General features: G+C 49.4%; 1 protein-coding gene across 1 annotated transcript; it reads right to left on the reverse strand.

Moving 5' to 3' along the window:
• Positions 1-107: 107 nt before the first annotated feature.
• Positions 108-25569, reverse strand: asap2b (ArfGAP with SH3 domain, ankyrin repeat and PH domain 2b). The gene is made up of 28 exons (XM_086188737.1): positions 25055-25569; positions 22759-22831; positions 15922-16067; positions 15774-15848; positions 15308-15357; positions 14976-15105; positions 14729-14814; positions 14384-14459; positions 14057-14143; positions 13776-13879; positions 13621-13690; positions 12166-12253; positions 12041-12089; positions 11801-11964; positions 11488-11621; positions 11260-11354; positions 10930-11119; positions 10417-10502; positions 8869-8984; positions 8623-8690; positions 6734-6841; positions 6431-6665; positions 5916-6011; positions 5223-5493; positions 4957-5006; positions 1018-1082; positions 708-827; positions 108-370 (listed from the first exon to the last, which is right to left on the reverse strand). Exons 1-28 carry the CDS (start codon positions 25178-25180, stop codon positions 296-298), a joined length of 3033 nt encoding a protein of 1010 aa, XP_086044863.1. The 5' UTR covers positions 25181-25569; the 3' UTR covers positions 108-295.
• Positions 25570-26870: the final 1301 nt, after the last annotated feature.

Consider the following 26870-nt stretch of genomic DNA (forward strand, 5'->3'; position numbering starts at 1 on the left):
AGGGTAAATGGCCTTTTTTTAAAGTTCTGAAATAAATTATATGAATTTCTATGGAAAAAAAACATGAGCAAAAGAAGGAGTAATGATGAGCGAAACAAGAATTGAAGTAAAACTGTGATTGTAGAATTATTTATTAAGGTCATATAACAGCACTTGATGGCCGGTTTTGGTCTGGAGGTTTCAGGTCTGCCTCGTTTTGTCTGAACATGCTGTTAATGTCTTGGGCGTCCCCAAAAATTTTGTGGTTCCAGTCCACCTGTTTTCTGCTGGTCCCCAGGGTGGGAACTGTCCCCAGTCACTCTGTGATAAAGTGGACAAACGTGACAGGAAAAACGCCACGCCGGCTCGGTTCTCCTTCAATGTGGCCGATCTGAAACATTGGAGCATTGGGTCACACACACAAACCACAACCCCACGCCCTCCAAGTTCTTCCTCCTTGGAATGTTTCTCCACAGGATGCATTCCACTAAAACTGTTATCAGAACTGAAAACAAGCAGATAGAAAGTAATTGATGATATCTGACAAAAAGCTTAAACATGATGAACTTAGGTGATGTTTGTTGAGTTTTTGTTATTTTGATGCTTTGATGAATTTTTTGGAACTAAACGGCAATAAAGCTGGTTTGAATGTGACACGGGAAAATTGGACAATACAAGTAAAGTTAACGGACCTCAGTATGTTTGCAGGTTGATTACACAACACTCACCCACCACTCGGCGTCCTCCGCGCCCTCCACCACGATCACCTCACCCTCCACAAACGTGAGCTCATCAGGGTTGTCAGCTGAACAGCTGTAGATGGCCTTCACTCGCTTGGGCTTCTGTTTCTGTGCGCCCAACACACACACACACACACACACACACACACACACACACACACACACACACACACACACACACTCAGAATCAGAATCTGAGGATTTTTAAGGCTTTGCCAGTTTAAATGTGTTTGTCCTCTTTGGACACGTTTGTCCAGCGTCGTCTCTGTTGGTCATGTGACTGCTGCGGTGTTCTTACACTGAAGGTGGTTCTGGGTTGCGGAGTCGGAGGAGATGAGCCATGCGGGGATTTGGGCTGAGAATCTGCAGGAATCACACATGACATCACAGAACCATGAGAAGCCTTCAAGCTTTGCAATTGTCTTAACTTGCAGTTGCTATGGAGACAAAGGCGGTCACAAGCTGCAGTCGGAGGGCGTCCGGTTGGTCCGGGTCGTGGGGGCAGCAGCCTCAGCAAGGAAGCACAGACTGTCCTCTGCCAGCCACTTCCCCCAGCTCTTCCAGGGGAATCCCGAGGCGTTCCCAGGCCAGCGGAGAGATATAATCCCTCCAGCGTGTCCTGGGTCGGCCCTGTGGTCGGACATGCCTGGAACACCTCCTGAGGGAGGCGTCCTCACCAGATACCTGAACCACCTCCACTGACTCCTCTACCTGGAGGAGCAGCAGCTCTACTCTGAGTCCCTCCTGAAGGACTGAGCTTCTCACCCTGTCTCTAAGGGAGAGCCCAGCCTCCCTGAGGAGGAAACTCATCTTGGCCGCTAAGATTCATGATCTTGTTCTTTTGGTCATTACCCAGAGCTCATGACCACAGGTTGGAACGTAGATTGACCGGTAAATCGAGAGTCTCGCCTTTTGGCTAAGCTCCCTCTTCACCACAACGGACTGGTTTAGCATCCACATCACTGCGGATGCCGCCCCAATCTGTCTGACAATCTCCCGCTCCATCCGACCCTCACTCGTGAACAAGACACCAAGATACTTGATACTTAAACTCCTCCACCTGAGGCAGGACCCCCCCCCCCCCCCAACCCAGAGTGGGCAGGCCACCCTTTTTCGGCTGAGAACCATGACCTCAGACTTGGAGGTGCTGATTCTCATCCCTGCTCCTTCACATTCGGTTGCGAACTGTCCCAGCAAGAGCTGGAGGTCGTGGCCTGATGAAGCTAAGAGGACCACCTTATCCGCAAAAAGCAGAAATGACATCCTCCCACCACCAAACTCGATACCCTCCACCACCCGGCTGCGCCTAGAAATTCTGTCCATAAAAGTTATGAACAGAACCGTTGACAAAGGGCAGCCTTGGCAGAGTCCAACCCTCTCCTGACATCAGAAACACTGACTCCGTTGATACCTTCAAAAAACATCTCAAAACTCACCTTTTTAGACAGGCGTATGGCTGAATGCCCTCTTCTGTGCTCTGCTAGAGACTTGTGTTGTTGTTTTTCTTTTAAATTGTGCATGTTTTATTGTTTTTAAAACTGTTGTACGGCGACCTTGAGTGCCTTGAAAGGCGCCTTATAAATAAAATGTATTATTATTATTTATTATTATTAACAAGTCTGACTTACTGCCGGCAACGCGGACCAGACTCTCACTCCTGCGGTAGAGAGACTGAACGGCCCTTTGTAAGGCACCATCCACCCCATACTCCCGGAGTACCCCCCACAGGGTGCTCCTGGGAACACGGTCATAAGCCTTCTCCAGGTCCACAAAGCACACGTGGACTGGTTGGCCAAACTCCCATTACCCCTCCAGCACCCTTGTGAAGGTGAAGAGCTGATCTACGGTTCCACGGCCGGGACACCAACCACACTGCTGTTCGACTATCGCCCTGACCCTACTCTCCAGTACCCTAGCATAGACCTTTCCAGGGAGGCTAAGGAGTGTGATCCCCCGATAGTTGGAACACACCCTCTGGTCCCCTCTCTTAAAGACGGGGATCACCACCCTGGTCTGCCACTCCAAAGGCACCGCCCCAATGTCCACGCAACATTGCAAAGACGTGTCAACCAGGACAGCCCCACAACATCCAGAGTCTTGAGATACCCAGGGAGGATCTCATCCACCCCCGGAGCACTGCCACTGCAGAGTTGTTTAATTGCCTCAGCGACTTCTACCCTGGAGATTGTATGACTCCCCCCCCCCCCCCCAAGCACTCCCCGAACTCTAATTATTTCCCCAGTTGACGTCAGCACCCTCCCGTCCCCACTGTAAACTGTGAAGCAAGTTGCTGCCTTCCCCCCCTGTGGCAACGAATGGTTTGCCAGAACCTTATCAGAGCTGACCAATGGTCATTCTCCATGGCCTCACCGATCTCTTCCCACGCTCCAGTTTTTGGCTTGGCCACTGCCATGGCTGAACACCGCTTGGCCTACCAGTACCAGTCGGCTGCCTCTGGAGACCCACAGACCAGCCACGCCCTGTAAGCCTCCTTCTTCCTGACGGCTCCCCTCAACTCTTGTGTCCACCAGCAGGTTTGGAGATTACCGCCGCCACCGGCCCCAGCAGCCTTACGGCCACAGCTCACAACAGCCGCCTCGACATTAGCAGAGCGGAACATGGTCCATTCTGACTCAAAGTCCCCCACTGCCCCCGGGATGTGGTCAAAGCTGTGCCAGAAGTGGGAGTTGAAGATCATTCTGACAGGTTCTTCTGCCAGGCATTCCCACCAAACCCTCACTTCTCGTTTGGGACAATCAGGTCTGCACAGGATAGGGGCCGGATGGCAAGCACCTGGTGGTCAGGCCTTAGTCCATGGGGTCTGGCCGGGCCCAGCCCGAAAGGGATACATGGATTTTTCCTCGTGTGGGTCCACAGCAGCAAGGGTCCAGTGCTTTGTGGTTTGGGCAGCAGACCAAGGCGGGGGCCTTGGCTGTCTGATCCCCAGGCATGGAAGCTGGCTTTTGAAAGGAGCTGGAGCTGGTGGAAGAGGTTGAGCGTTACTGGCTAGATATAGTTGGCCTCACCTTGACACATAGCTCGACCCTCTCCTTTGCTGAAGTTGCTCCGGGTGAGAGGCAGAGGTCCGGGGTGGGCTTTCTGATAGCCCCCAGGCTCTCTGCCTGTATGTTGGGGTTTACCCTGGTGGGTGAAAGGGATGCTTCCCTTCGGGTCGGGGAACAGGTCCTGACTGTTGTCTGCGCTTGTGCGCCGAACAGCAGTTCAGAATACACACCCTTTTTGGAGTCCTCGGGAATTGTGCTGGATGGTGGCCCAACTGGGGACTCCATTGTCCCACTGGAGGATTTCAACGCTAATGCTGGCAATGAAAGTGTGACCTGGAGGGGCGTGATTGGGAGGAACGGCAAGCCTGACTTGAACCCGAGTGGTGTTCAGTTGTTGGACTTGTGTGCAAGTCGCAGTTTGTCCATAACTAACACCATGTTTGAACATATGGATGTCCACCGGTGCACGTGGCACCAGGACATCCTAGGTCTATGATCGATTTTATAGTCTTATCATCTGACCTGCAACCGCATGTTCTGGACACTGGGGTGAGGAGAGGAGCTGAGCTGTCAACTGATCACCATCTGGTGGTGAGTTTGATCAGGTGACAGGGGAAGACGCCGCACAGACCTGGTAGGCCAGTCAGAGGCCATTTCAGCATTTTCCAAAATGGTCAACTGAATCAGACCCAGGCAGCATGGTGGTGCAGTGGTCATCGCTGTGGCCCCCCAGCAAGAAGGTTGTGGGTGAGTCTGCATGTTCTCCCTGTGCCTGCGTGGGTTCTCTCCGGTACTCCGGCTTCCTCCCACAGTCCAAAGACATCAAGAGGGGACCAGGTTAATCCAGACTCTAAAATGACCGTAAGCGTGGCTGGGAGAGCCAATGGTTGTCTGTCTCTATGTGTTGGCCCTGCCATGGACTGGTGACCTGTCCAGGGGGAAGGCTGCTGGGATAGGCTCCACCCCCACCACCCTGAACAGGAGAAGAAGGAGAACATGGAGGGATGGATGGAGGGATGATGGATGGATCATAACCGTCAGTCCTTCATCAGAACCAGTTGGTCACTGGTGCCATGCCTCACACAGCAGCCTAAGATTCTAAGATTCAGGTTTAACTGAAGAAACCAATCTGGAACTCTGGGTTGGGACATTGTCACCATAGGCATGCTGGGAGTTGTGGTTTCTTTGACCACAACACGTTGGGGACCAGCATTGCGTGTGTGTTTGTGTACCTTGTTTGGCCTTCAATCCAGTTCGACTCTCTCGAGGACGTTTCTCTGACCTGAATCAGACAAAAATAAAGTCACAAGATTAACAACACTAGTACAGACCAGACCGACCAGTACAGACCAGTAAACTCCAGTACAGACCAGTAAACTCCAGTACAGACCAGAAATGACTAAGACTGACAGTAGAGACCCAAACAGACAGTACATATCAGAGCCAACCAGTACAGATGGGAAATACCCAGTACAGACCAGGACTGATCATTACGTACCCACTGGATGATTTGGGTGACTTGGGATTCGGTGCCCTGCTCGGCTGGTGGCTGGGGAGGGGCTGTGGGAGTGGTGGAGCCTTGTGGTGGGGTGGTGGTGGGATGGGGGGTGGGACTGGAGGTGCTGGGATGACCGGGGGGACAGAGGGGAGTCCAGCAGTGGGGGGAGGCGGCAGAGGTGGGAGGGGGATGTTCCTGGCTGACAGAGTCTTGGTGTCCAACATGCTGGACCTCTTGCTGACTGGAGGAGGGGGAGGAACTGCTGGGAGCACTGGGACAAGACAGGCCATGTGATTGGTACTGATATTGTTAGTGTTATTATCAAAACTGAAACAAATACTGTAAAATGATAATAAACTAACAGTCACACATGGGGGGGTCTGCTCCCTGTTGCTGCCTGATGCAATTAAAACTTGCCATGGAAGCACGGCTCCCCAAATTCAGGAATAGTCAGTAATGTATCTTGCTGAGGTCTGTAAGACACGCCCACCATGTTGGAGGAGGAGGACTATGCCCCTGCAAACGGCCCTCAGTACCAGAACATGACCATTTTGAATCAAAACAGTGAACTCCTGTTATGTGGAAGCTCTTACAGCAGGTGGGAGGATGTAACCTGCACTGATCAAATCAGCTTGAGTGTCTCCGCCTTCTTTAGGTGAACACATCAAACACATGACAGGAAGTGACACTCACCATACATGGAGGCGTTTCTCTCCGGGTTGTGCGGGTTGGGGGGGTCGGAGGATGACCGCTGTCTTCCCACTGCTTCCATGGCAGCTGGTCCTGATCCTGGATGTAGGTGAGACATGACATTTTTTTATTCAGGAAAGACGTACATGAGGTTGGATCAACTGACTGGTGCCCCATCCACAGCTTTGTTTGCGTCTATTCTAGGAAATCCATGTTGCCAAGCTCTGCCCACTCCCTGAAGATGAGAACGATATCAACATGTCAATCACTCTTCTGGGTGTGGTGTTGCAATCCAACATGGCAGCCGTGTTGATGACAAAACATGATAAAGTGACTTGTGATCAGTCACATGTCAGCGATCATCTGTTTCAATATCATGTATCCATGTGATGGATGAGCGCTGCCCTGCTAGCATGCAAGACTGCAACACCAAACTGAGGCTGCAGCCACTGAATGTTTGCTGATCTGACGGCGGCAGCTCTGATCTAACAGCCTGAGGAGTGGTGGGCATGGCAGACCTCTGGTGGGTATTCGGGGCGGCAGCGGCGGCGTGGGTCCTGGCGGTGACAGTTGGAAGTCCAGCATGGTGCCGTAAGTCTCGTTGCTGATCATCATGCTGGGAACCTGTGTCCGCTGCTTGTCCCGCACCAGGCAGGTGGCCTCCCTCGCCAACGATGCTAGGTTGGGCTGCAGGGGGCCGCTGCCCGCCACGAAGCAGCTGACTGGACGTTCTTCCCGCCGGTTGGGGATCGGCTGCCGGACGATAGAGTGTTAAACAGCGTCCTGACAGGTGTTCAGCTGACGAGCTGCAAATTGTTCACCTTGTCCTCCATCTCGTCCTCGCTCTCATCCAAGTCCTCGTTTTGGAGGCGCCATTCGTACTCCACGTGGACATGGACGTTAAACTTCCCTGTCTGAGCCTGCGTCAACTGAGACAGAGTCAGAATCAGCCATCAGACACAGTGAATGACAATCACGACGTCTGTTGTTGTTGTTGTTTTCATCTCTACCATCCGTTTTCCTGAGGGTGCTGGATATGTGAGAGATTATTTTGTTAAAGGAGGGGCAGGCGCCGCCTGATTGGGTTTTTTAATTTTCTTTTTTTTAATATAATAAAATAAATACGATATTTAAACAATGTGGCATAAATCTGTCTATATCGTTTTTTTGAATCGTACTCTGATCATGAACCCTCCCTCTCCGCTCCTCACAGCCTGCATTGACAGTAAACTAGCGCGAATGCAGTCTCTACGGCTCGCTAGCTGAGTCAGCAAACAGGTTTCTCACCTGTCCAACAGAGAGGCTGCTACTTGTGCGTCCGTAGCTCAGCCTTTAGGTTCTTTACGATTCCTCCAGAGAGCAAATGAACCCAGGAATCCTTGGACTGCACCGAGCCTTTTATCATTCTCCGCTCATCTGTTGCTCGTTCTATAAAAAGACCTTTTTCTTTTGGCTGTGGTTTCTTTTGGATCCGTGCTCGTCCTCCTGGACGCTGCTCACCTGACACCGATCCAACAAGGCCCTCATACCCGCTTTAGGCTTCCTGGTCTCAGCCTTTTGACAGAGAGCTAAGCTGCCCAATCAGGTGCAGTCTGGTTTTAGCCGTTGATTGACAGCTGAACAGGCCAACCAATCTAGCTGGTAGCAGTTGTTGATTGGTTGGAGGTAAATTTGGCCCTGCATTCCTTATGTGTTATGGATTTTGATGCTTCCTTTTTTAAACATCATAGTTTATTGATTATCATCGAGACATCGTGACAGATTCAGGGATTATGACAAAGAGTACAAATAAATCTGGGAGCCTGGTGCTCCTTTCAGTGAATTTAATTTAATATAGTTTCCTGAAGTTTAGGACACTTTGCATGTCACTTGGAGTTTGAAGTGTTGAAGCTGGTGCTTCACATTTCCCCTCCCAACCAGCAGGGGGCAGCAAACCACCACAGCACTGCAAATCAGAAACAAGGAACTGCGAACTTCCTTAGCATGAGTTCAGGCTGAAAACTCTATCGACGTCTGGCCGGTTTGAGATGAGCGACGCCTGTGCAGGTTCAATCACCAGCTTGCTAAGTGAATTGCATGATGGGTAGAATGTTGTCCACAGAAGCCAAGCATAGCAGTTGTTCTCCTCTGACTGTGGAACAAGGAAACAACCTAGGTTGGCCTGGGTGAACGTGTGGCCCCGCCCACCAGGAAGTTATGAGCAAACTATCTGATCATTATCATTAATTACTTCATTTCAGTCAAGCACTGAATTAGGTTTTATCAGATGACTGACGTTCATTGTTGGAAGCTTTACACACTCCGGATATTCTTTTATTGAAGTGTTTATTACAATAAACACACCATCCACCGCCCTAACACACGGACCTCCTGTGCTCTACAACATAAATGCACTAGGGGTCGTGGCTGGGTCACACCAATATGGCAGCCACGTGAACACTGCAATCCGACGAGGAGGACATTGACAGTCTACTACTATGGTGAAGCTCATTCGCCTGCCAGACTACATTCCAACACACACCTGAACAATCTTTGGTGAGAGAGGGAAGGGAGAGATGGCAGCCCCTCCAGACGGCGCCAGCTCGCTCAGACTAAACCCTGTCCCTTTAATCATCTGCAATTCAGCTCAATCCAATTTGATCTCATTTCCAATTTTACACCATATATCAAGTTTGGAGGTGAAACTACTAGAGATGAAACACAGTCTCACCAGTTCTTCACAGCGAGTGTGGTGGAGACGCCTGGCGATGTCCAGCGCTGTCTCGCCAGCTTCATTCACTGTGGGGACAAATCAACAGTCAGTGAAAATGGAGGCGTTGGCAACAGTGGACACTGAGCTGCCAACAAAGTGAAGCTGATGTCACATGAATCAATGTGCGACTAGTTCAGCTTCCCAAGCCGCAATGGCGTGCATTCTGGCGTCCTCCTGCTCTGTCAGGAAGATGTGCTTTCTTACTGATGGACACGGACGCCTTTCCTCTCAGCAGCAGCTTCAGACACTCGCTGTTGTCCGTCAGACAGCAGTAGTGCAGCGCCGTGCTGCCTTTGGACGTCTGCTTGTCCAGGTTCACACTGACACACACACACACACACACACACACACACACACACACTTTAGGATGATGAATGTTAAAGTTACCATGCAACATCTGCTGGCAGTAAAAGTTATTACAACTGACATGTATTTACATCAAAGGTTCCTCCTCCACTGCTGTGGCTACAGACGGTTTAGTACAGACATTTGAGTGACCTTTACTGTCACGCTTTAATCCATTTGGTCCGACAATGTTTGGAGAATCCAAACACCAGACCGGTGGATGTTGGAGGTTCAGTTCTACATCAGATCCACCAGTAACACCAGACCGGTGGATGTTGGAGGTTCAGTTCTACATCAGATCCACCAGTAACACCAGACCGGTGGATGTTGGAGGTTCAGTTCTACATCAGATCCACCAGTAAACACCAGACTGGTGGATGTTGGAGGTTCAGTTCTACATCAGATCCACCAGTAAACACCAGACTGGTGGATGTTGGAGGTTCAGTTCTACATCAGATCCACCAGTAAACACCAGACCGGTGGATGGTGGAGGTTCAGTTCTACATCAGATCCACCAGTAAACACCAGACTGGTGGATGGTGGAGGTTCAGTTCTACATCAGATCCACCAGTAAACACCAGACCGGTGGATGGTGGAGGTTCAGTTCTACATCAGATCCACCAGTAAACACCAGACTGGTGGATGGTGGAGGTTCAGTTCTACATCAGATCCACCAGTAAACACCAGACTGGTGGATGGTGGAGGTTCAGGTCTAGATCAGATCCACCAGTAAACACCAGACCGGTGGATGGTGGAGGTTCAGTTCTACATCAGATCCACCAGTAAACACCAGACCGGTGGATGGTGGAGGTTCAGTTCTACATCAGATCCACCAGTAAACACCAGACTGGTGGATGGTGGAGGTTCAGTTCTACATCAGATCCACCAGTAAACACCAGACTGGTGGATGTTGGAGGTTCAGTTCTACATCAGATCCACCAGTAAACCCCAGACCGGTGGATGTTGGAGTGGTGGAGTCTTAAAAACCTGGGTTGCTAACAAGAGTCTAGAGGAGCCTACAGAGGTCATGGAGGTCATTAAAGGTCATCAGAGGAAACACAAGAAGTCTGAAGCTCAGTGGTGGTGACCTTGAAGTCATGTGACCCTGGTGTCGTTCCTTCCCAGGCTAACGTTAGCTTAGCACTGCTAACGTAGCATCCAGGCTTCCAGCATCATCAGAGGGTTCATTAGTGAAGATGATCTTGATGAACTGAACCTGGAAGATCATCAACTTTTGTTCACCAGAGCTGATTTACTGATTCAATCACCACAATCACATGGAGCGATCCTATTGGCTGCTGGGGAGGAACCGGGAGATGACCACTTCCTGTTCTATTACTAACACCCCTCATCCCTCTGATGTCCTGTTGTCACATGACATGTGACATATGTGGAATGACTGGTTACCTGTTTTGTGCAAGAAAGTCAACTATGTGGAGGGAGTTTCTGTCAACCATACGGACAGCCAGGTGGAGCACCGTCTCTCCAGGTTCCTGATACACACACACACACACACACACACACACACACACACACACACACACACACACACACACACACACACAGAATAATAATCATGATTTATGATCACTGTCTATTTATGACACTATTTTTTATATCAGAACTCAGCTGGACATTGGGTCCATTTAAGTAATTACTGGCTGATAAGAAGTCAGTAATTTTCCAACTTTTTGTCAGTTGATGCTTTGATGGAGCAAAATGGAATTTGTCCAGAAAGTTGTTTCTTGATTTCCCCAATGATTTTTGACACTTAAAGATCTGAAATGCCTGAAAAGTTTGGGATGAGCATGAAATCTTGGAATCATTTGGCCCGGCCCCTGAAGCCCGCTAGAGTCTGATATCTGAGGCTGTTACAGCTCTAATCTGTGTGACCCCGTGTTGGTGTCGGTTTTGTCATACGTGCTCGCTGCTCTGTGGGACCGCCTCCATCAGGTCCACACCCTCAGCAAACACCTGGATGAGGGACAGGATGTCTCTGTTACGAACAGCCTCGTACAATACCGGTAGCCTGGACGCACTGTCGGCACACAACCGCCGGACGAACCGCTTCTCTGTGTATTTGGCGGTGATGTAATCCTTCCTGGTCTGCCTGGAGGGGCAACCAGCATGCCGCCAGAGAGAGAGAGAGAGAGAGAGAGAGAGAGAGAGGGAGAGAGAGAGAAAGAGAGAGAATGGGATCATTATTTTATCATCGACACTCATCCTTCACCTGATTACGAGGTCACTCACATGTCACTGCTCGGCTCAGGCTTGGTGACATCCTGTGGTGACAGCTCCGCCTCCATGATCTCATTGAAGCTGGCGTTTCCCACATTCTTAGCCAACTGAAACAGGGCAGGTCAGGAGGTTCCGTCACGTACCGCTACGTTAAGGTAACTATGACTACGACGCTGGCAGCACAGGTTTATTCTTGACCGCTTTTAAATCAAATGGTCTCGGGCGTCGCGGTGGTCTCACCAGCAGCTCAGAGGTTCCAAGGACGTCCAGGTCAAGACTCTGGATCCTGGAGTAGTGGACCCCCATCTCCCGGTGGATCCCCGAGCACTCGATGCAGATCAGCACGCCAAGGTTGGTGGACAGCCAGGTGGGACCTTAGGGGATGAAATGGCGGTTTAGAGGGCATGAAGAGGATGATGACGACTTTTTCAGTCATTTCATTGATTCGTCAACTGTTGAATTTTCACCAATAAAAACTCCTGAATGGAGCAGTGTCACAACTTGCAGTTTTAGTCGTAGTCCCAGTAGTTGTAGTAGTAGTAGTACTACTGACCCGGGGCACCACAGTCGCAGCAGCCATTGTTCCCGCTCATCCTCTTCACTTCCACCACGATGGCTTTGGTCAGCTCCTGGACGATGTTGTCTCCTTCGTTCTGGTCGCCTTTGAATGCCTGGTTCAAAGCCTCCTCTTTGCTGTTCTGCAACACCGACATCCAGCTGACACAACACACGCCACAGGCATGTTAGGTGACAGAAGGTCAGAGGTCAGACAGGTATGGGTCAAACTACTCACATTTGACACTCGGCCTCGTCCTCTGCTTGGAAGTGATACGTTCGGTCATCTGAAGGAGACAAACAGGACAAAGTGAAATCAGGCTGGTCAAGTGAATGCACCACGCCACCAGCCGAGCAGCTTACGTGAGAACAGATCGAAGCTCTTCTTTTCGTCAGGGTTCCTCTTCACCTGGCAGGTAAGCAGGTTGAGTTTGGCCGGCGGTCGGTTGGCCTGAGAGACAATCGGAGGAGGGGAAGGGTTGATGGCAGGAAGACACGGAAGTTCCTTTAACCCTCGAACAAACATGGAGGCTTCAACTTCAGTCCAAAAGTCTCATGGTCATGTTCCTCAGAAGATGAACCCTGAAGTGTCACCTGCACTCTCTACATCTCCTGTAGCGATTACAGATTCTAGCGCCACCACCAGGTGGTTCTGACTGACGTCTCAGCAAGGGTTGGATGAACACAAATTTTATTCAGACGTTCATGTTCACCCGAGGATGAGTAGTCGTAACTTTGATGTGTACATGTGTTTACATGTACATGTAGTATGCTCTTAGCATGACTGATCATTCTGCTTGTAAAAAACACATCTGTTGACACACACAACCACGTCCAGTCAAAAACACATGGGCATGTTGTTATGAGTTCCGATCCCAAGCGCCCCAGAACGGACCTCAACCGTGAGGGTTGTGTCGCTGCCTACTCTCATGTGATCATCAGGGCCCTCGCTCAGGGGACCAAGAAGATCAGCGTCTGATGTCTGCTGTCCAACATCAGAGGATGAAAGACAGAGCGCACGTTGCCGTTAACGTGCTGCAAATGTGTTGACCTTTTATTTTGGAGCAAACGTACAGAACCTCAAGTGAGAATTTCAGATGTACACTGATGATGTCACCAGGGCTGTGATGTTGCCATGACATCTTGGCCTCCACCAGTGTGACACAGCGTGATGGTTATTTCTGCTGCGGTTGATGACGGACAGAAGAGTTGGCATCAACTGGAGACTCGCAGGTTTCTGTTCATTCATGTACGCATTTCATGGGAATCGGACGGTGACGGTGAGACTAGGCAACATCGACTCCTCCTGGGGGCCATGAATACCTGGACTGAGGGATTCATATCACAAAGGTGGTGTACGTGTGAAGATTTCTGTACAAATATGAAGTTCAGCATCAACATCATAAATGCTCAGCTTTTCTGTCCCGCTGTGTTTTTCATCATCTGTGACGGTGTTCGGCTGTCACAGACGCGAGTGTACGATGGACGTGAACCTGAGTTGAACCCTGATTATTTCTAATAATGTGTTTTAATTGACTGAAGCAGCTGCGTTTGTGTTAGCCCCGCCCCCCAGTAGCATCCCACCCTTCTCTCTGTCATCCTGTTCCTTATGCTCCTCCTCCTCCTCCTCCTCCTCCTCTTTCTCTGCTGCTTGCTCTGTCCTGATTGGCCATTTGACTCGTCGTGTAAAAACTTCAATATAAAAAAAGAAAAATAAGAAGCAGCTAAATAAAGGAGAGGAATTTTCCCAGCTGATATCAGGAGACTTTTCCCACCTGGACATGCACGTCGGGTGGGGGGGGCTCCTCATGGGCTTACCGTGCCGTGGCAGATGGTCAGGAAGCCATTCTTCACTGCGCACTTCCTCTTCTGCCATACCTTCCTAAGTCTGACATTGACAAAGAATCATTTATTTTCATTGTTGATTGCAGACTGATTGTCCTGCAGGATTCTGGGAGGTGGAGTTCCCTCACCCCTCGCTCCTCTTGTAGAGCACGCCGGAGCGTTCGGTACCATGAGCCTTGTTGCCCTGCAGCTGATGGAGGCTGTAGCCGGCGTTCTGTTTGGCCTGAGCATCCTGAGAAAAGTTGCACGCTACATTAAACCACAGACAGGAAGTTGACTATCACAGCGCCAGCAAACATCTGATGATCAGTGGCATCTCTCAACCACCTTCGCACAAGCGCCACCCTCAGGACAAATGCAGCATGTTAGCCAAGTCAGAACAAAGATGTTGTCAACTGCAGTTCAGCACCTCTTTCTGCTCCGACTGCAGCGACGCCTTCAGCACGTCTCGGAGCTGAGTCAGCTGCTTCCTCTCGCTGTCCTGCGTCTGTTTGATCTGATAAAACACATTTGACTCCCTCGTCATGTTAGCTTTCCGTTTGTGAACCCTTTTGGCCAAAAAAATGTTATTTGTGAGGTTGTAATGACGTCTGACCACCAAAATCTCTTCTGTTGAGTCCGAGCAGACGTAAGACATTAGAACGATGATGTGGATTTTCACTCCTCACCTTCCATCGATACGAGGAGTCATTACTAAAGTAACTGTTCATGCTAGTCAAGCTAAAGGTTTCCTCACCACTGTCAGGTCTGACGCCAGTTTTTCAACAGATGGTTTCAGGCTCTCCACTGCCTTCAGTCCATCCTGGAAAAAACTGGACACACAAAGAAAGAAAGAAAATGCAGCACCAAAATAAATGTCTACTTCAGAAAACACAAACAGAAATTTTTTGAATCAATAATTTACAATGTTCAACATTTTCTAACAAGGAGTCATGCGTGCCCTCAAAGATTGTGACAAGGTGAGCGTCGATAGGTAAACTCGAGTACAACTTTCGTCCCCAACTTCCTGGCCGCATGCTGCCCCCTGCTGGGTTGGAGGCAGAAATCGGAAGCGCTTGTCTCTGTGTATGTATGGACGTACTTGCACTGGGCGTGGAAATATTTGATGAGGTTCTGGAGGAAGTCGACACCTTTCTTCACTTTGATCTCGTTGACCTTCAGGAGATACTGCAGAGAGAGCGGAGAGACTAGAACGAGTCCCCGAGTTCTTACATTACTGTTCACTTACACAATGATGCTTGGATGTTTGATGTATAATCGCATGAATGTCACGGGTCAAGTGTGACACATTTGACCCCCAGCTGACCTGTGACCCCTGGTGACCTTACCTCACACATCTGCAGCTGGAAGAGTCGGCGTTCCTTCTCCATCTCCTCGGCGATCTCTCCTCCGCTGAACTCTGTGCGGATCATGCCGTGCTGCTTGGCGTGCTCTTTCTTCTCCTTCTCAATCTTCGCACTGGGAGGTAAAAGGTCACGTTAAGACAGCAATCATTTATCAAAATAAAAGAAATTCAAAAAAGTTTTAGACAGGGCTGCTGGTCACTCCTGAATATTGGATAAATCAAATGTCCAAACCTGATGTCAGAGACAATTATTTCATGACGTTTACAGGATTCATTCATAGCTTTGTCACGTTCTCAGGTTTTACTGGTTCTTACAGTTTGGTCTCGTAATCTTTCCAGGATTTGTCAAACGGTTTCTTCAGATCCTGAAGGAGACACAGATGTCACTCAGCAGATCGACCAATTGCAGCGCAGCACTGAGTCATGACAACAAACCCATGGTAGGTGAAGTTGGACCTGCGCATAAATTCACATCTGAATTTGAATAAGAGACTGAGCTGTCAAATATGAGGCGTTTATGGACAATCGTGGTGGGATGGACGCCGCAAACATCTGTCTGAACCGCTGCATCGTAAATGTGGCGGCACTGACCATGTGGAGCCTCCTCCCCCCGACAACTCAAAGGTCTGTGCTGTTTGTCCAGCGGCTGAGTCTTTACATCCACCAGCACTCAGGCTGATTCACCTCGCGCACCAGAGGCCAGATCCTGGTCTCCCTCGCCAGACAGGAGGAAAAGAGTGAAATGTGTCTGCTGATGAAAACGAAGAAGAAGAGGACGCACCCCCTTAACGCCCTTCAGGTCTCCCTTCAGCAGGCTGTCCAGAGGGAAGCTGATGATGTTGTTCATGTTCTGCAGCTGCAAAAGCAAAAGATGAGACAGTCTCAGAGCCTGGGGGTGGCGGTGCTTTCACAGACGAAAAGCCCCTCACCAGGTTTTTGAAGAGCGCCGTCAGCTCTTTGGTGAACACGGCGAACTTGAGGAAGGCGGAGCCAACTTCTGCATCATCTCTGCACACACACTTGTCACCAAACTTCTCCATGGACTGGATGTACTGCTCCTCATTCTCCACATGAGCTGCAGTACATGTTCAGAGTATACAAATATATTCATGTACAAACTTGTAGTATCAGTTCATCGCTCACTCATCGTCCATCTACGGAACATCGCTAAGATCAGACACATCCTGGCTCAGGAAGACGCAGAGGAACTGACCAGACGTTTGTCACGTCCAGGCTGGAAACTGGGGTTCCTAGATCAGGCTGCACCACTAATCTCTCAAGACCCTCCAGCTGCTAGTGGACCGACCAGAACCAGGAGAGAGACCAGATCTCCCCTGTACTGGTTTCTCTGCACTGGATCCCTGTCAGATCCTCTACAGGATTCTAGATTCTTCTTCTAGCATCAAAGCCCTCCTTCATACCTGTCAGAGCACATAGTCCCCACTGCTGCTGGCCCCTGCTGGTTCCTGGACTGATACTTGCATCCATGGTGAGGGTCTGACTCTTTCTCTCTGGTTGATTATTGTGAAACATTTCGTGCTACAACTCAGTTGTACGAAAAGTGCAATATAAATAAAGTTTGATTGACAAAAATAGCTGCTTAAGTTGTCTGCACTTATTAATTTGACCATTGAGATTTTTGCTTCTTTATTAAATTTCATGTTTTTCATCAAGTTTTTCTTTAAAAATTTGTTATAGTTTAAGTTCTCCAAAGTCAACACTGCACACACACACACACATCCTTGTACTTATCTTTGTCAGGACTTTCATTGATGTAATTCATTCCCTTAGCCCCTCCCCCTAACATTCTCAACTGACTGCCTGACCCTAACCTTGACCCTAAACCTAACCAGAACCTGATTCTAACCTTGACCCTAAACCTAACCAGAACCTGATTCTAACCTCGACCCTAAAACCAAGTATTGACCTTAAAACGGCCCTTTGAAGATGTGAGGACCGGCTAAAATGTCCTCACTCTGTTGGTTAAATATGTATTCTAGTCCTCACTATGTAGCAAGAACACACACACACACACACACACACACACACACACACACACACACACACACACACACACACACACACACACACACAAAAGCTTATGTAGGACGACTGAGTAAATCTAAACGTGATTTATTTAGCGCTCCAGCAGAGACGAGAACAAGTGTGTCCAGTGTTCTGGTTCTGGTTCCATAAATCTGATGTGTGTTCATGTTTGATGATAAGATGATAACACCTGCACACAAGATCATTATGAGAATGAAAAAGGGACGGTTCTAGTCCACCCGGTAAGCTGGACCAGGTTTTTGAGACCACATTTTCTTGAACAGGGTCAAAGATCAATGAATGAAGAGACACAGAATTCTCCTTCCTGCCTTACACTTGCCAGCTTGTTTAACAACCACTTGGGGCGGCGGCGCCTCTCCCTCGGCATGCTGGGACAGGACCAGTATGACAGGAATGTTGGACTCCACCTGGCTGAACTCAAACTCTCTACTCCTCCAGCTGGCTCCGCCCCCTCTGCTAGAAACATCCCAGGGGCTGAATCTGCTGGCTTTGTTCACTCGTCAGTAATGATCACCGATTGGTTTACTGACTCATTGTTTGGAGGAAAAAATGATGATGATAAAGCCCACATGAGCCTCTCTGATTGATGATTGAGGACCGTCCTCCTGGTCCTGACTCTGGATTCTGATCTGAATCCTCAGAGTTTCTATCAGTTTAGTTCTAAATCAGATCAAGTCATGATTGGAGGAGACTTCAGTATTCATGAGGATGTTGATAACCACAGTCTGGTCCTGCATTTCTCTCTCTCCTAGACTCAACTGGTGTCCATCAGTCTGTCCATGAACCTCTCACTGTCACAACCACACCTCCACCTCCTCCTAACATGTGGAACTGAAGCTGAACATCTGGTTGTGTTTCCACAGAACGCTTTTATCAGACCACCAATCAATCACTTTGGAATTTGGACTGATCAGCTACACTCCACTCAGGAAAACTGTAGTTTCCAGATGTTTGTCTGATCAGGCCACACCTGGATTTAAGGAAGTGGTTCCATTGGTGCTAAATTCAGTGTCATGTCCCACTGTAACAGAGGCTGCCCACGTTTCCATACAGACTTTTTCTTCATTCCGATTGAAGACTTCGGGTCAACTGTTTACATGTGCCACTTGATTTAATCGGAACCGCCCATAATTTCGAATAGAACCAGAGCAGCCGACTACTCAGCACTAACAGAGGAACACAAGAACAACCCAGGTTCCTCTTCAGTCCTGGAGCCAGACTGAAAGAGAGCCACAGCTCTACTGAACCAAGTAGTCCTGTTTCTCTGGGCAGCGAAGAGTTCATGGACTTCTTTCATGACAAAATTCTCCTGATTAGAGAGAAACTTCTTCTCCTGCTGCCATCAGCTGACAACATGGCTCCTAGAACCCAGAACCTTAGAGGCAGCTGGAGGACCAGACACACACTTGGATAGTTTTTCTCCCATCAGCCTTCATGAGCTCAGTTCAATAATGTCCTCCTCTAAACCTCCAGCTGTCTCCTAGACCCCATCCCAACTAAGCTGCTCCAAGACTCTCTCCCCTCGTTAGCCCCTCCCTCTTAGATATGATCAATGTGGCGCTGGTATCTGGTTCCGTCCCTCATTCCTTTAAAGTAGCAGGAATTAAACCCTCCTCAAAAACAAGCCTGGATCCAGAAGTTCTACCAACTACAGACCAACTTCACATCTTCCTTTTCTCTCCAAGGTTCTGGAGAAAGCAGTTGCTAAACAGCTCTGTGACTTCTCCACAGCAACAGCTGATTGGAGGATTCAGTCAGGTTCCAGGTTCATCCTAGCACAGAAACAGAACTAGTCAAAGGTACCAGTGACCTCCTACTGGTACCAGATGAGGGACTGGTCTCTGTGCTGGTCTGATTAGATCTCAGTGCAGCTTTGGTACCACTGACCACCATATCCTTCAACAGAGACTGGAACCTGTCACTGGTATTAAAGGAACCACACAAAACTGGTTCAGGTCATATTTACTAGGTCATCTCAGGTGGTACCAGTTAATGATGGTTCCTCTGAGACCACTACAGTCAGTTCTGGTGTTCCACACGGGTCTGTGCTTGGACCAGTCCTCTTCACCCTGTCCCTGCTTCCTCTAGGTCACATGATCAGGAAACACTCCATTAATGTTCACTGCTATGCAGACGACACTCAGCTGAACTCATCAATGATCCACATGGAACAAACCAGCTGACTGAACTGGAGGCCTGTCTGAAGGACAGGAAACATGGAGGACCATCATTTCCTTTATTAAACTCTGATAAACTGAAGTTCTTGTGCTGGGCCCAAACACCTGAGGACCACCTGACCTGATGAGACAGGTACCCTGGATGGCACCACCCTGGCCCCCAGCACCACCGTAAGGAACCTAGGAGTTCTCTTTGACCAGGACCCTGTAACTCCCACATTCAACAAACCTCCAGGACGCCTTCTTCCATCTACGTAACATCGCTAAGATCAGACACATCCTGGCTCAAGAAGATGCAGAAAAACTAGTCCCTGCTTTTGTCACTTCCAGGCTGGATTACTGCACCTCCCTCCTCCCAGGCTGGACTAATAAGTCCCTAAAGACTCCCCAGCTGGTCCAGAACGCTGCTGCCGCGTGTTGACTAGAACTGGTAGCAGAGACCAGGTCTCTCCTGGACTGCTTCTCTGCATGGCTCCCTGTCAGATTCAGAACAGAATTTAAAATTCTCCTTCTACCATCAAAGTCCTCAACAGTCAGGCTCCTTCATCCCTGACAGAGCTCCTAGTCCCCTATGATCCAGCTAGAACCCTTCACTCCCAGGATGCAGGGTTCCTGCTGGTTCCTAGAGTTCTAACAGTAGAATGGAGCCAGAGCCTTCAGCTATCAGGCTCCCCTCCTGTGGAACCGCCTCCCAGTTTCAGTCCAGGACCCAGACCCCTCTCTATGTTTAAGAGCAGACTTAAGACCTCCTTGTTGATGAGGCTTATAGTCAGGACTGCTTAGGCTGGCCCTTAGATCTGCTGCTATAGGCTCAGACTGCTGGGATCTCCCATGATGCACTGGGCTTCTCTCTCCTCCTCCTGTCCTCAGACGTGTTACTAACTCCTCTTCTTCTCCCCTCATCCCAGATCCTGGTGCTGCTGGAGGAGGCTCCAGACCTGAAGAGGCTCCAGCTGCCACCCGTAGCTCCACCTGCTCACGTCCCCGTCTGTCCATCAGTCTCTCCTCCTTTCTCTCTGTCCCTCTCTCTCTGTCTCCCTCCATTCTGTCTTTGTCTCTGTCCATCAGTCTCTCCACCTTTTTCTCTCTCTCTTTATCTCTGTCCCTCTGTCCTCCTCCATTCTCTGTCTTTGTCTCTGTCCATCAGTCTCCTCCTTTCTCTCTCTTTATCTCTGTCCCTCTCTTTCCTTCTGTCTGTCTTCCTCCATTCTCTGTCTTTGTCTCTGTCCATCAGTCTCTCCTCCTTTCTCTCCCTCTTTATCTCCGTCCCTCTCTCTCCTTCTGTCTCTCTGTCTTCCTCCATTCTCTGTCTTTGTCTCTGTCCATCAGTCTCCCCTCCTTTCTCTCTCTCTTTATCTCTGTCCCTCTCTTTCCTTGTCTCTCTGTCTTCCTCCATTCTCTGTCTTTGTCTCTGTCCATCAGTCTCCCCTCCTTTCTCTCTATTTCTCTTTGTCCCTCTCTCTCCTTCTGTCTCTCTGTCTTCCTCCATTCTCTGTCTTTGTCTCTGTCCATCAGTCTCCCCTCCTTTCTCTCTCTCTTTATCTCTGTCCCTCTCTTTCCTTCTGTCTCTCTGTCTTCCTCCATTCTCTGTCTTTGTCTCTGTCCATCAGTCTCCCCTCCTTTCTCTCTCTTTCTCTCTGTCCCTCTCTCTCCTTCTGTCTCTCTGTCTTCCTCCATTCTCTGTCTTTGTCTCTGTCCATCAGTCTCTCCTCCTTTCTCTCTCTCTTTCTCTCTGTCCCTCTCTCTCCTTCTGTCTCTCTGTCTTCCTCCATTCTCTGTCTTTGTCTCTGTCCATCAGTCTCTCCTCCTTTCTCTCCCTCTTTATCTCTGTCCCTCTCTTTCCCTCTGTCTTCCTCCATTCTCTGTCTTTGTCTCTGTCCATCAGTCTCTCCTCCTTTCTTTCCCTCTTTATCTCTGTCCCTCTCTTTCCCTCTGTCTTCCTCCATTCTCTGTCTTTGTCTCTGTCCATCAGTCTCTCTTCCTTTCTCTCCCTCTTTATCTCTGTCTCTCTCTCTCCTTCTGTCTCTCTGTCCTCCTCCATTCTCTGTCTTTGTCTCTGTCCATCAGTCTCTCCTCCTTTCTCTCCCTCTTTATCTCTGTCTCTCTCTCTCCTTCTGTCTCTCTGTCTTCCTCCATTCTCTGTCTTTGTCTCTGTCCATCAGTCTCCCCTCCTTTCTCTCTCTCTTTATCTCTGTCCCTCTCTTTCCTTCTGTCTCTCTGTCTTCCTCCATTCTCTGTCTTTGTCTCTGTCCATCAGTCTCCCCTCCTTTCTCTCTCTTTCTCTCTGTCCCTCTCTTTCCCTCTGTCTCTGTCTTCCTCCATTCTCTGTCTTTGTCTCTGTCCATCAGTCTCTCCTCCTTTCTCTCCCTCTTTATCTCTGTCCCTCTCTTTCCTTCTGTCTCTCTGTCTTCCTCCATTCTCTGTCTTTGTCTCTGTCCATCAGTCTCTCCTCCTTTCTCTATCTCTTTATCTCTGTCCCTCTCTCTCCTTCTGTCTCTCTGTCTTCCTCCATTCTCTGTCTTTGTCTCTGTCCATCAGTCTCTCCTCCTTTCTCTCCCTCTTTATCTCTGTCCCTCTCTCTCCTTCTGTCTCTCTGTCCTCCTCCATTCTCTGTCTTTGTCTCTGTCCATCAGTCTCTCCTCCTTTCTCTCTCTCTTTATCTCTGTCCCTCTCTTTCCTTCTGTCTCTCTGTCCTCCTCCATTCTCTGTCTTTGTCTCTGTCCTGCTCTCCTGCTCTCTCTCCGTCCCCACTGATCCTGGATCTGCTCCACCTTCCTGCTGGTAAAGGAAGGTTCTGGTGGCTGCTGTTGCAGGATGTGCTGCTGATGGAGAATTGTTGGGTGGAGGTTCATTGAAGGAGGGAGGTGCTGGACCTGCTCTACTTGGACAGAGTCAGGACAGAACTTTGGTTGGGGTTTGGTGACACACTAATAAACCTGACTTGACTTGATCTAATTAGCTTTTTTTTTTTTTAATGTACTGAAATTTATTTTGATCAGAAACAAAACATTGATTAACATTATTAGTGTTCTTAGAATCCAAATCAATTTTCATGTTGGAAATTCATGTCTGAAATTGTGATCAAAATGTTGTCAAATGTAATTAATCTTCAGAAAAGGAAGACACACTTTCACTGGTCTTTGATGCTTTGATCTCAGCTGTTACCAACCTGTCAATCACTATCAGCTCATAAATGATTGTTCATAGCAGTTGATTGACAAGAAGGTGATGTGAGATGTGTCAGACAGGAACTGTGTCTGTGTCATGACATCATTGACGAATTTTTGACTGATTTAATTGTCATAACATCATCATGATGGTGATTTGGACAAAGTATGAATTCATGACTTCCAGAGGTCTGGTGCCATGACAACAAGCCAACGACTGTTAGAATACTGGGTTTTTGGTCAGACCGACAGTAAATGGCAGTTTAGGACCAAACCAGCATCGGACTTGTAGCTTTTCTGGACATGAACCAACTGACAGGAAGTGAGTTGGTGGAGGTGCAGGTGAGTGTCTCACCTAGGCCCGAAGTGTGGATGGCCTTCACAGACTTCTTGATCTTGAACAGAACCAATCGGTCAACATCCAGGACCTGAGGAGCACATGGGCGGGTGTACACACACACACGCACACACACACACACACACACACACACACACACACACGGTCACGGTCTGCACTCCATATGTTCTGCTCCAGAACAGGAAGCATTCTTCTGGTTTGGATCATGTTGTGTCTTTGAAAGCATCACCGTGCACCGTTTAGTTTGAAGACACTTGACGACTGAAGGGTTTCCTGGTTGGTTCACGTCAGAAATACCCTGAGAACCTGTTCAACTTTCACGACACTTTCTGTTTCTTTCAATGTCAGGATCAACTCGCTCGCCAGTTTCAGAATCTTTAACAGCCCAAACATCCAGAAGAACTCATAAGGGAAGGTGATGATGGTGATGCAGAGCATCTGCCGGGAGAGTGACGGAGGTTAAAGCAGGAGGAGAGTTTAGCGGCTGCAGGATTCACTGACGTACTTCCATTATTGCGGTTTCGTGACTCGACATTCGCCAGAGAAACTGCTGGTCATATTGCCTCACGTATACAAACCTGAACCAGCAACTCCTACGCTGGCGTTGCGGTCCTACAGCAGAACAAGCGTTCATCTCTACAAAAATGCAGTCATTCCTGCAATAGTTTTAAAAAACTTCCAGATTCAAATATCAGGTTGTACAGGAGAGTAGAACTGCACATGGTGACAGTTGTGATGCAAATTATGTAACTTGACTGCAGAACCATCATCTGTAAGCAGACACGGACGGCCATCTTGGTCCGTACCACAGCAGGTCGCCGCCCCTCTTAATACACCTCAGGAGACTCGGAGGTGAGGAAAGAAAAGAAGCCGGAGGGAAGCGAAGAACGAGGAGGGACCGTGCAGAAGAGACCGCGGGACTTGTTGGGACTCGACCAGGTGGGTGAAGCTGCTCTCTGGCTTCAGGCCTCTTCAAACCGTCCCAGAATGCAACAGGAGGGGGACGTTCCATGAAGATCAACCTCACTCAACAGGACAGATCAGGCACAAATATGTAACTAGGAAAGGTGTCTGAAGACAGGCGTCAGTGGTGGAGACGCTTCCTCTCCACTCATCATTCTACCTCAGCCTCGTCCACCTCCAGGAGACACCGCCATCCTGTCAGTCACCTGACATCCAGCCATCACCATCTTCAACATGCAGCCCAGACTCGTTCGCTAGCTAGCAGCTAAGCAAGCAGCAACAGCATAGGAACAAAATGGGTGTTCAAGTTAAAACACCACCATATTGAACTGAAGACCTGAGAAAAAATGAATTTGTGGCCACTTGTCAAGTAACTTAGTGACACCACTTTGACTCCGCCCCTCTTCTTGGTCACGCTGGGCACATTCTTGTGATCTGCTCTTGGCTTCAGTTCTCTTCAGCTCTGGAGTACCATCAGGTGTTCAGTAACTCAAACTGCGTTCCATTTACCAACAACACACAAGGTTAGGGGTCGTTTGTGTGGAGCGGCGCTGGATCTGGTCCACTGCATGTTCTTCACGTGAAACCAGTGCGTTTCTAGGCAACTGGTCTTTGGAAGCCATGAAGCTTTTTCATGGCCTGTCTTGATGGGAAGGGTTCTCATGATGTCCATCCCTCTGATCACAGTTTAGTAAGAATGAGGTACATTTGTAGTCCAACAGGAAGTTAGAATGTCAGGGATGAAGTATTTCTAAAATATATTCAACTTCTCGGAGAACTACTTGAAGGTCCACTGTTGCTCTGTTGGCTCTAGGAGGCGGAGACTGCAAGGACTGGTGAGATCACATGACTGGAAGCCAATCATGGGCCACCGTTCACTGAAGAATCTTGGAAACCAACATGATCTCTGTAATGTCAGGTTAACCCTGTGACCTTCAACCTTCTCACTGCTGCTTCCTCTTCCCAAAGTCATTAACATATTTGCTTCATCATCATCATCATCATCTTGCAAAACTCCAAACTGGCAAACTAAGAGGAAGTCCCTCTCTCTTCCTCTTTCAACTGAAGAACTTCAGCTGTACCACAAAGTTTCTGAACATGCAGACACAAACACGCCACCGTGGGTTCTTGTACTTGCAAACTGGTGAGGACCAGAACAGGCGCTACACCAGGGGGACATTTTAGGTGGTCCTCACAGCTTCAAATGGCTGTTTGGAGGTCAAGAATTGCTTGAGCGAGCCAAGATGAGGGGAGGAGGCTAGAGAATGTAGTATGTCAATGAGGGTCCTCACAAAGATTAAAGTGTGTGTGTGTGCGCGCGCGCGCTAACCTCCTCCAGGGCTGCGACCGTGTTCCTGCAGTGGGACATCCGGGTGGTGAAGCTTGACGTGGTCGGAGCTTTGTAGTCTTCATTAGTTTCGGAGATGAACTCCGTCACGCTGATCAGATCCGGCATGTTGCCCAAGACCAGCAGTCCGATACCCGGAATAGAGCTCAACAGTTCCGGTGGCGGACGGACTCACCTGGAGACTCGAACTAAAGAGTCACAGTCAGAAGAACTCACGCCTGATCGCTGGAGACTCGCTCACATGTTCGATTCCCCGGATTGTCTCGCGTAGGTGAAAATGAGGCTCGTCACATTCCTCTGTTTCCTGTGTCACACCTGAGTAACCCGCGGAGATCGGCTGCCGCCTACAAGACCTCTCACTCCTCTCCTGAGACCTCTCACTCCTCTCCTGAGACCTCTCACTCCTCTCCTGAGACCTCTCACTCCTTCTCGACTTACATGACAGACCTCTCACTCCTTCTCGACTTACATGACAGACCTCTCACTCCTCTGGTGGCCAGTGCAAATGTCTGGCACTGAAGCCCCAAGGTCACATGACATGGAAGCCAATGAAAGAAAAGCATTTTTTTCATGAAAAGATTCTTGCACAAGGATTCAAATGGAGATCTGATTTTTACTGGTGCTGCCCTATAGAACCAGCAAACCTCTCAGGCAGACAGCTGAGAACTGACAGCAGAACCCTGACAGGTATCAGCTGATCAGCCTGCACAGGACATCGTGGGTCGTGAGTACACATGAAACACCTGGATGTCAGGGGGCGAGATCAGGGAGATGCAGCAGAGGGGCGCTGCACGAGCTACGTCCATCCAGCCATCACCCACCTTCTACTCCTGCTCTACCAGGAGGGAGGTTCTACACCCGCTCTACTAGGAGGGAGGTTCTACACCTGCTCTACTAGGAGGGAGGTTCTACACCTGCTCTACCAGGAGGGAGATTCTACACCCGCTCTACCAGGAGGGAGGTTCTACACCCGCTCTACTAGGAGGGAGGTTCTACACCTGCTCTACTAGGAGGGAGGTTCTACACCTGCTCTACTAGGAGGGAGGTTCTACACCCGCTGTACTAGGAGGGAGGTTCTACACCCGCTCTACTAGGAGAGAGTTCTACACCTGCTCTACCAGGAGGGAGGTTCTACACCTGCTTTACTAGGAGGGAGGTTCTACTCCTGCTCTACCAGGAGGGAGGTTCTACACCTGCTTTACTAGGAGGGAGGTTCTACACCCGCTCTACTAGGAGGGAGGTTCTACACCTGCTCTACTAGGAGGGAGGTTCTACACCTGCTCTACTAGGAGGGAGGTTCTACACCCGCTGTACTAGGAGGGAGGTTCTACACCCGCTCTACTAGGAGAGAGTTCTACACCTGCTCTACCAGGAGGGAGGTTCTACACCTGCTTTACTAGGAGGGAGGTTCTACTCCTGCTCTACCAGGAGGGAGGTTCTACACCTGCTTTACTAGGAGGGAGGTTCTACACCCGCTCTACTAGGAGGGAGGTTCTACACCCGCTCTACCAGGAGGGAGATTCTACACCCGCTCTACTAGGAGGGAGGTTCTACACCCGCTCTACCAGGAGGGAGGTTCTACACCTGCTCTACCAGGAGGGAGGTTCTACACCCGCTCTACTAGGAGGGAGGTTCTACACCCGCTCTACTAGGAGGGAGGTTCTACACCCGCTCTACTAGGAGGGAGGTTCTACACCTGCTCTACTAGGAGGGAGGTTCTACACCTGCTCTACTAGGAGGGAGGTTCTACACCCGCTCTACTAGGAGGGAGGTTCTACACCCGCTCTACTAGGAGGGA

Source organism: Aulostomus chinensis, chromosome 20 (assembly GCF_037954235.1).
Source record: "Aulostomus chinensis isolate RoL2024-O1b breed Wild chromosome 20, RoL_Achi_v1.0, whole genome shotgun sequence".
Classification (NCBI taxonomy): Eukaryota; Metazoa; Chordata; class Actinopteri; order Syngnathiformes; family Aulostomidae; genus Aulostomus; species Aulostomus chinensis.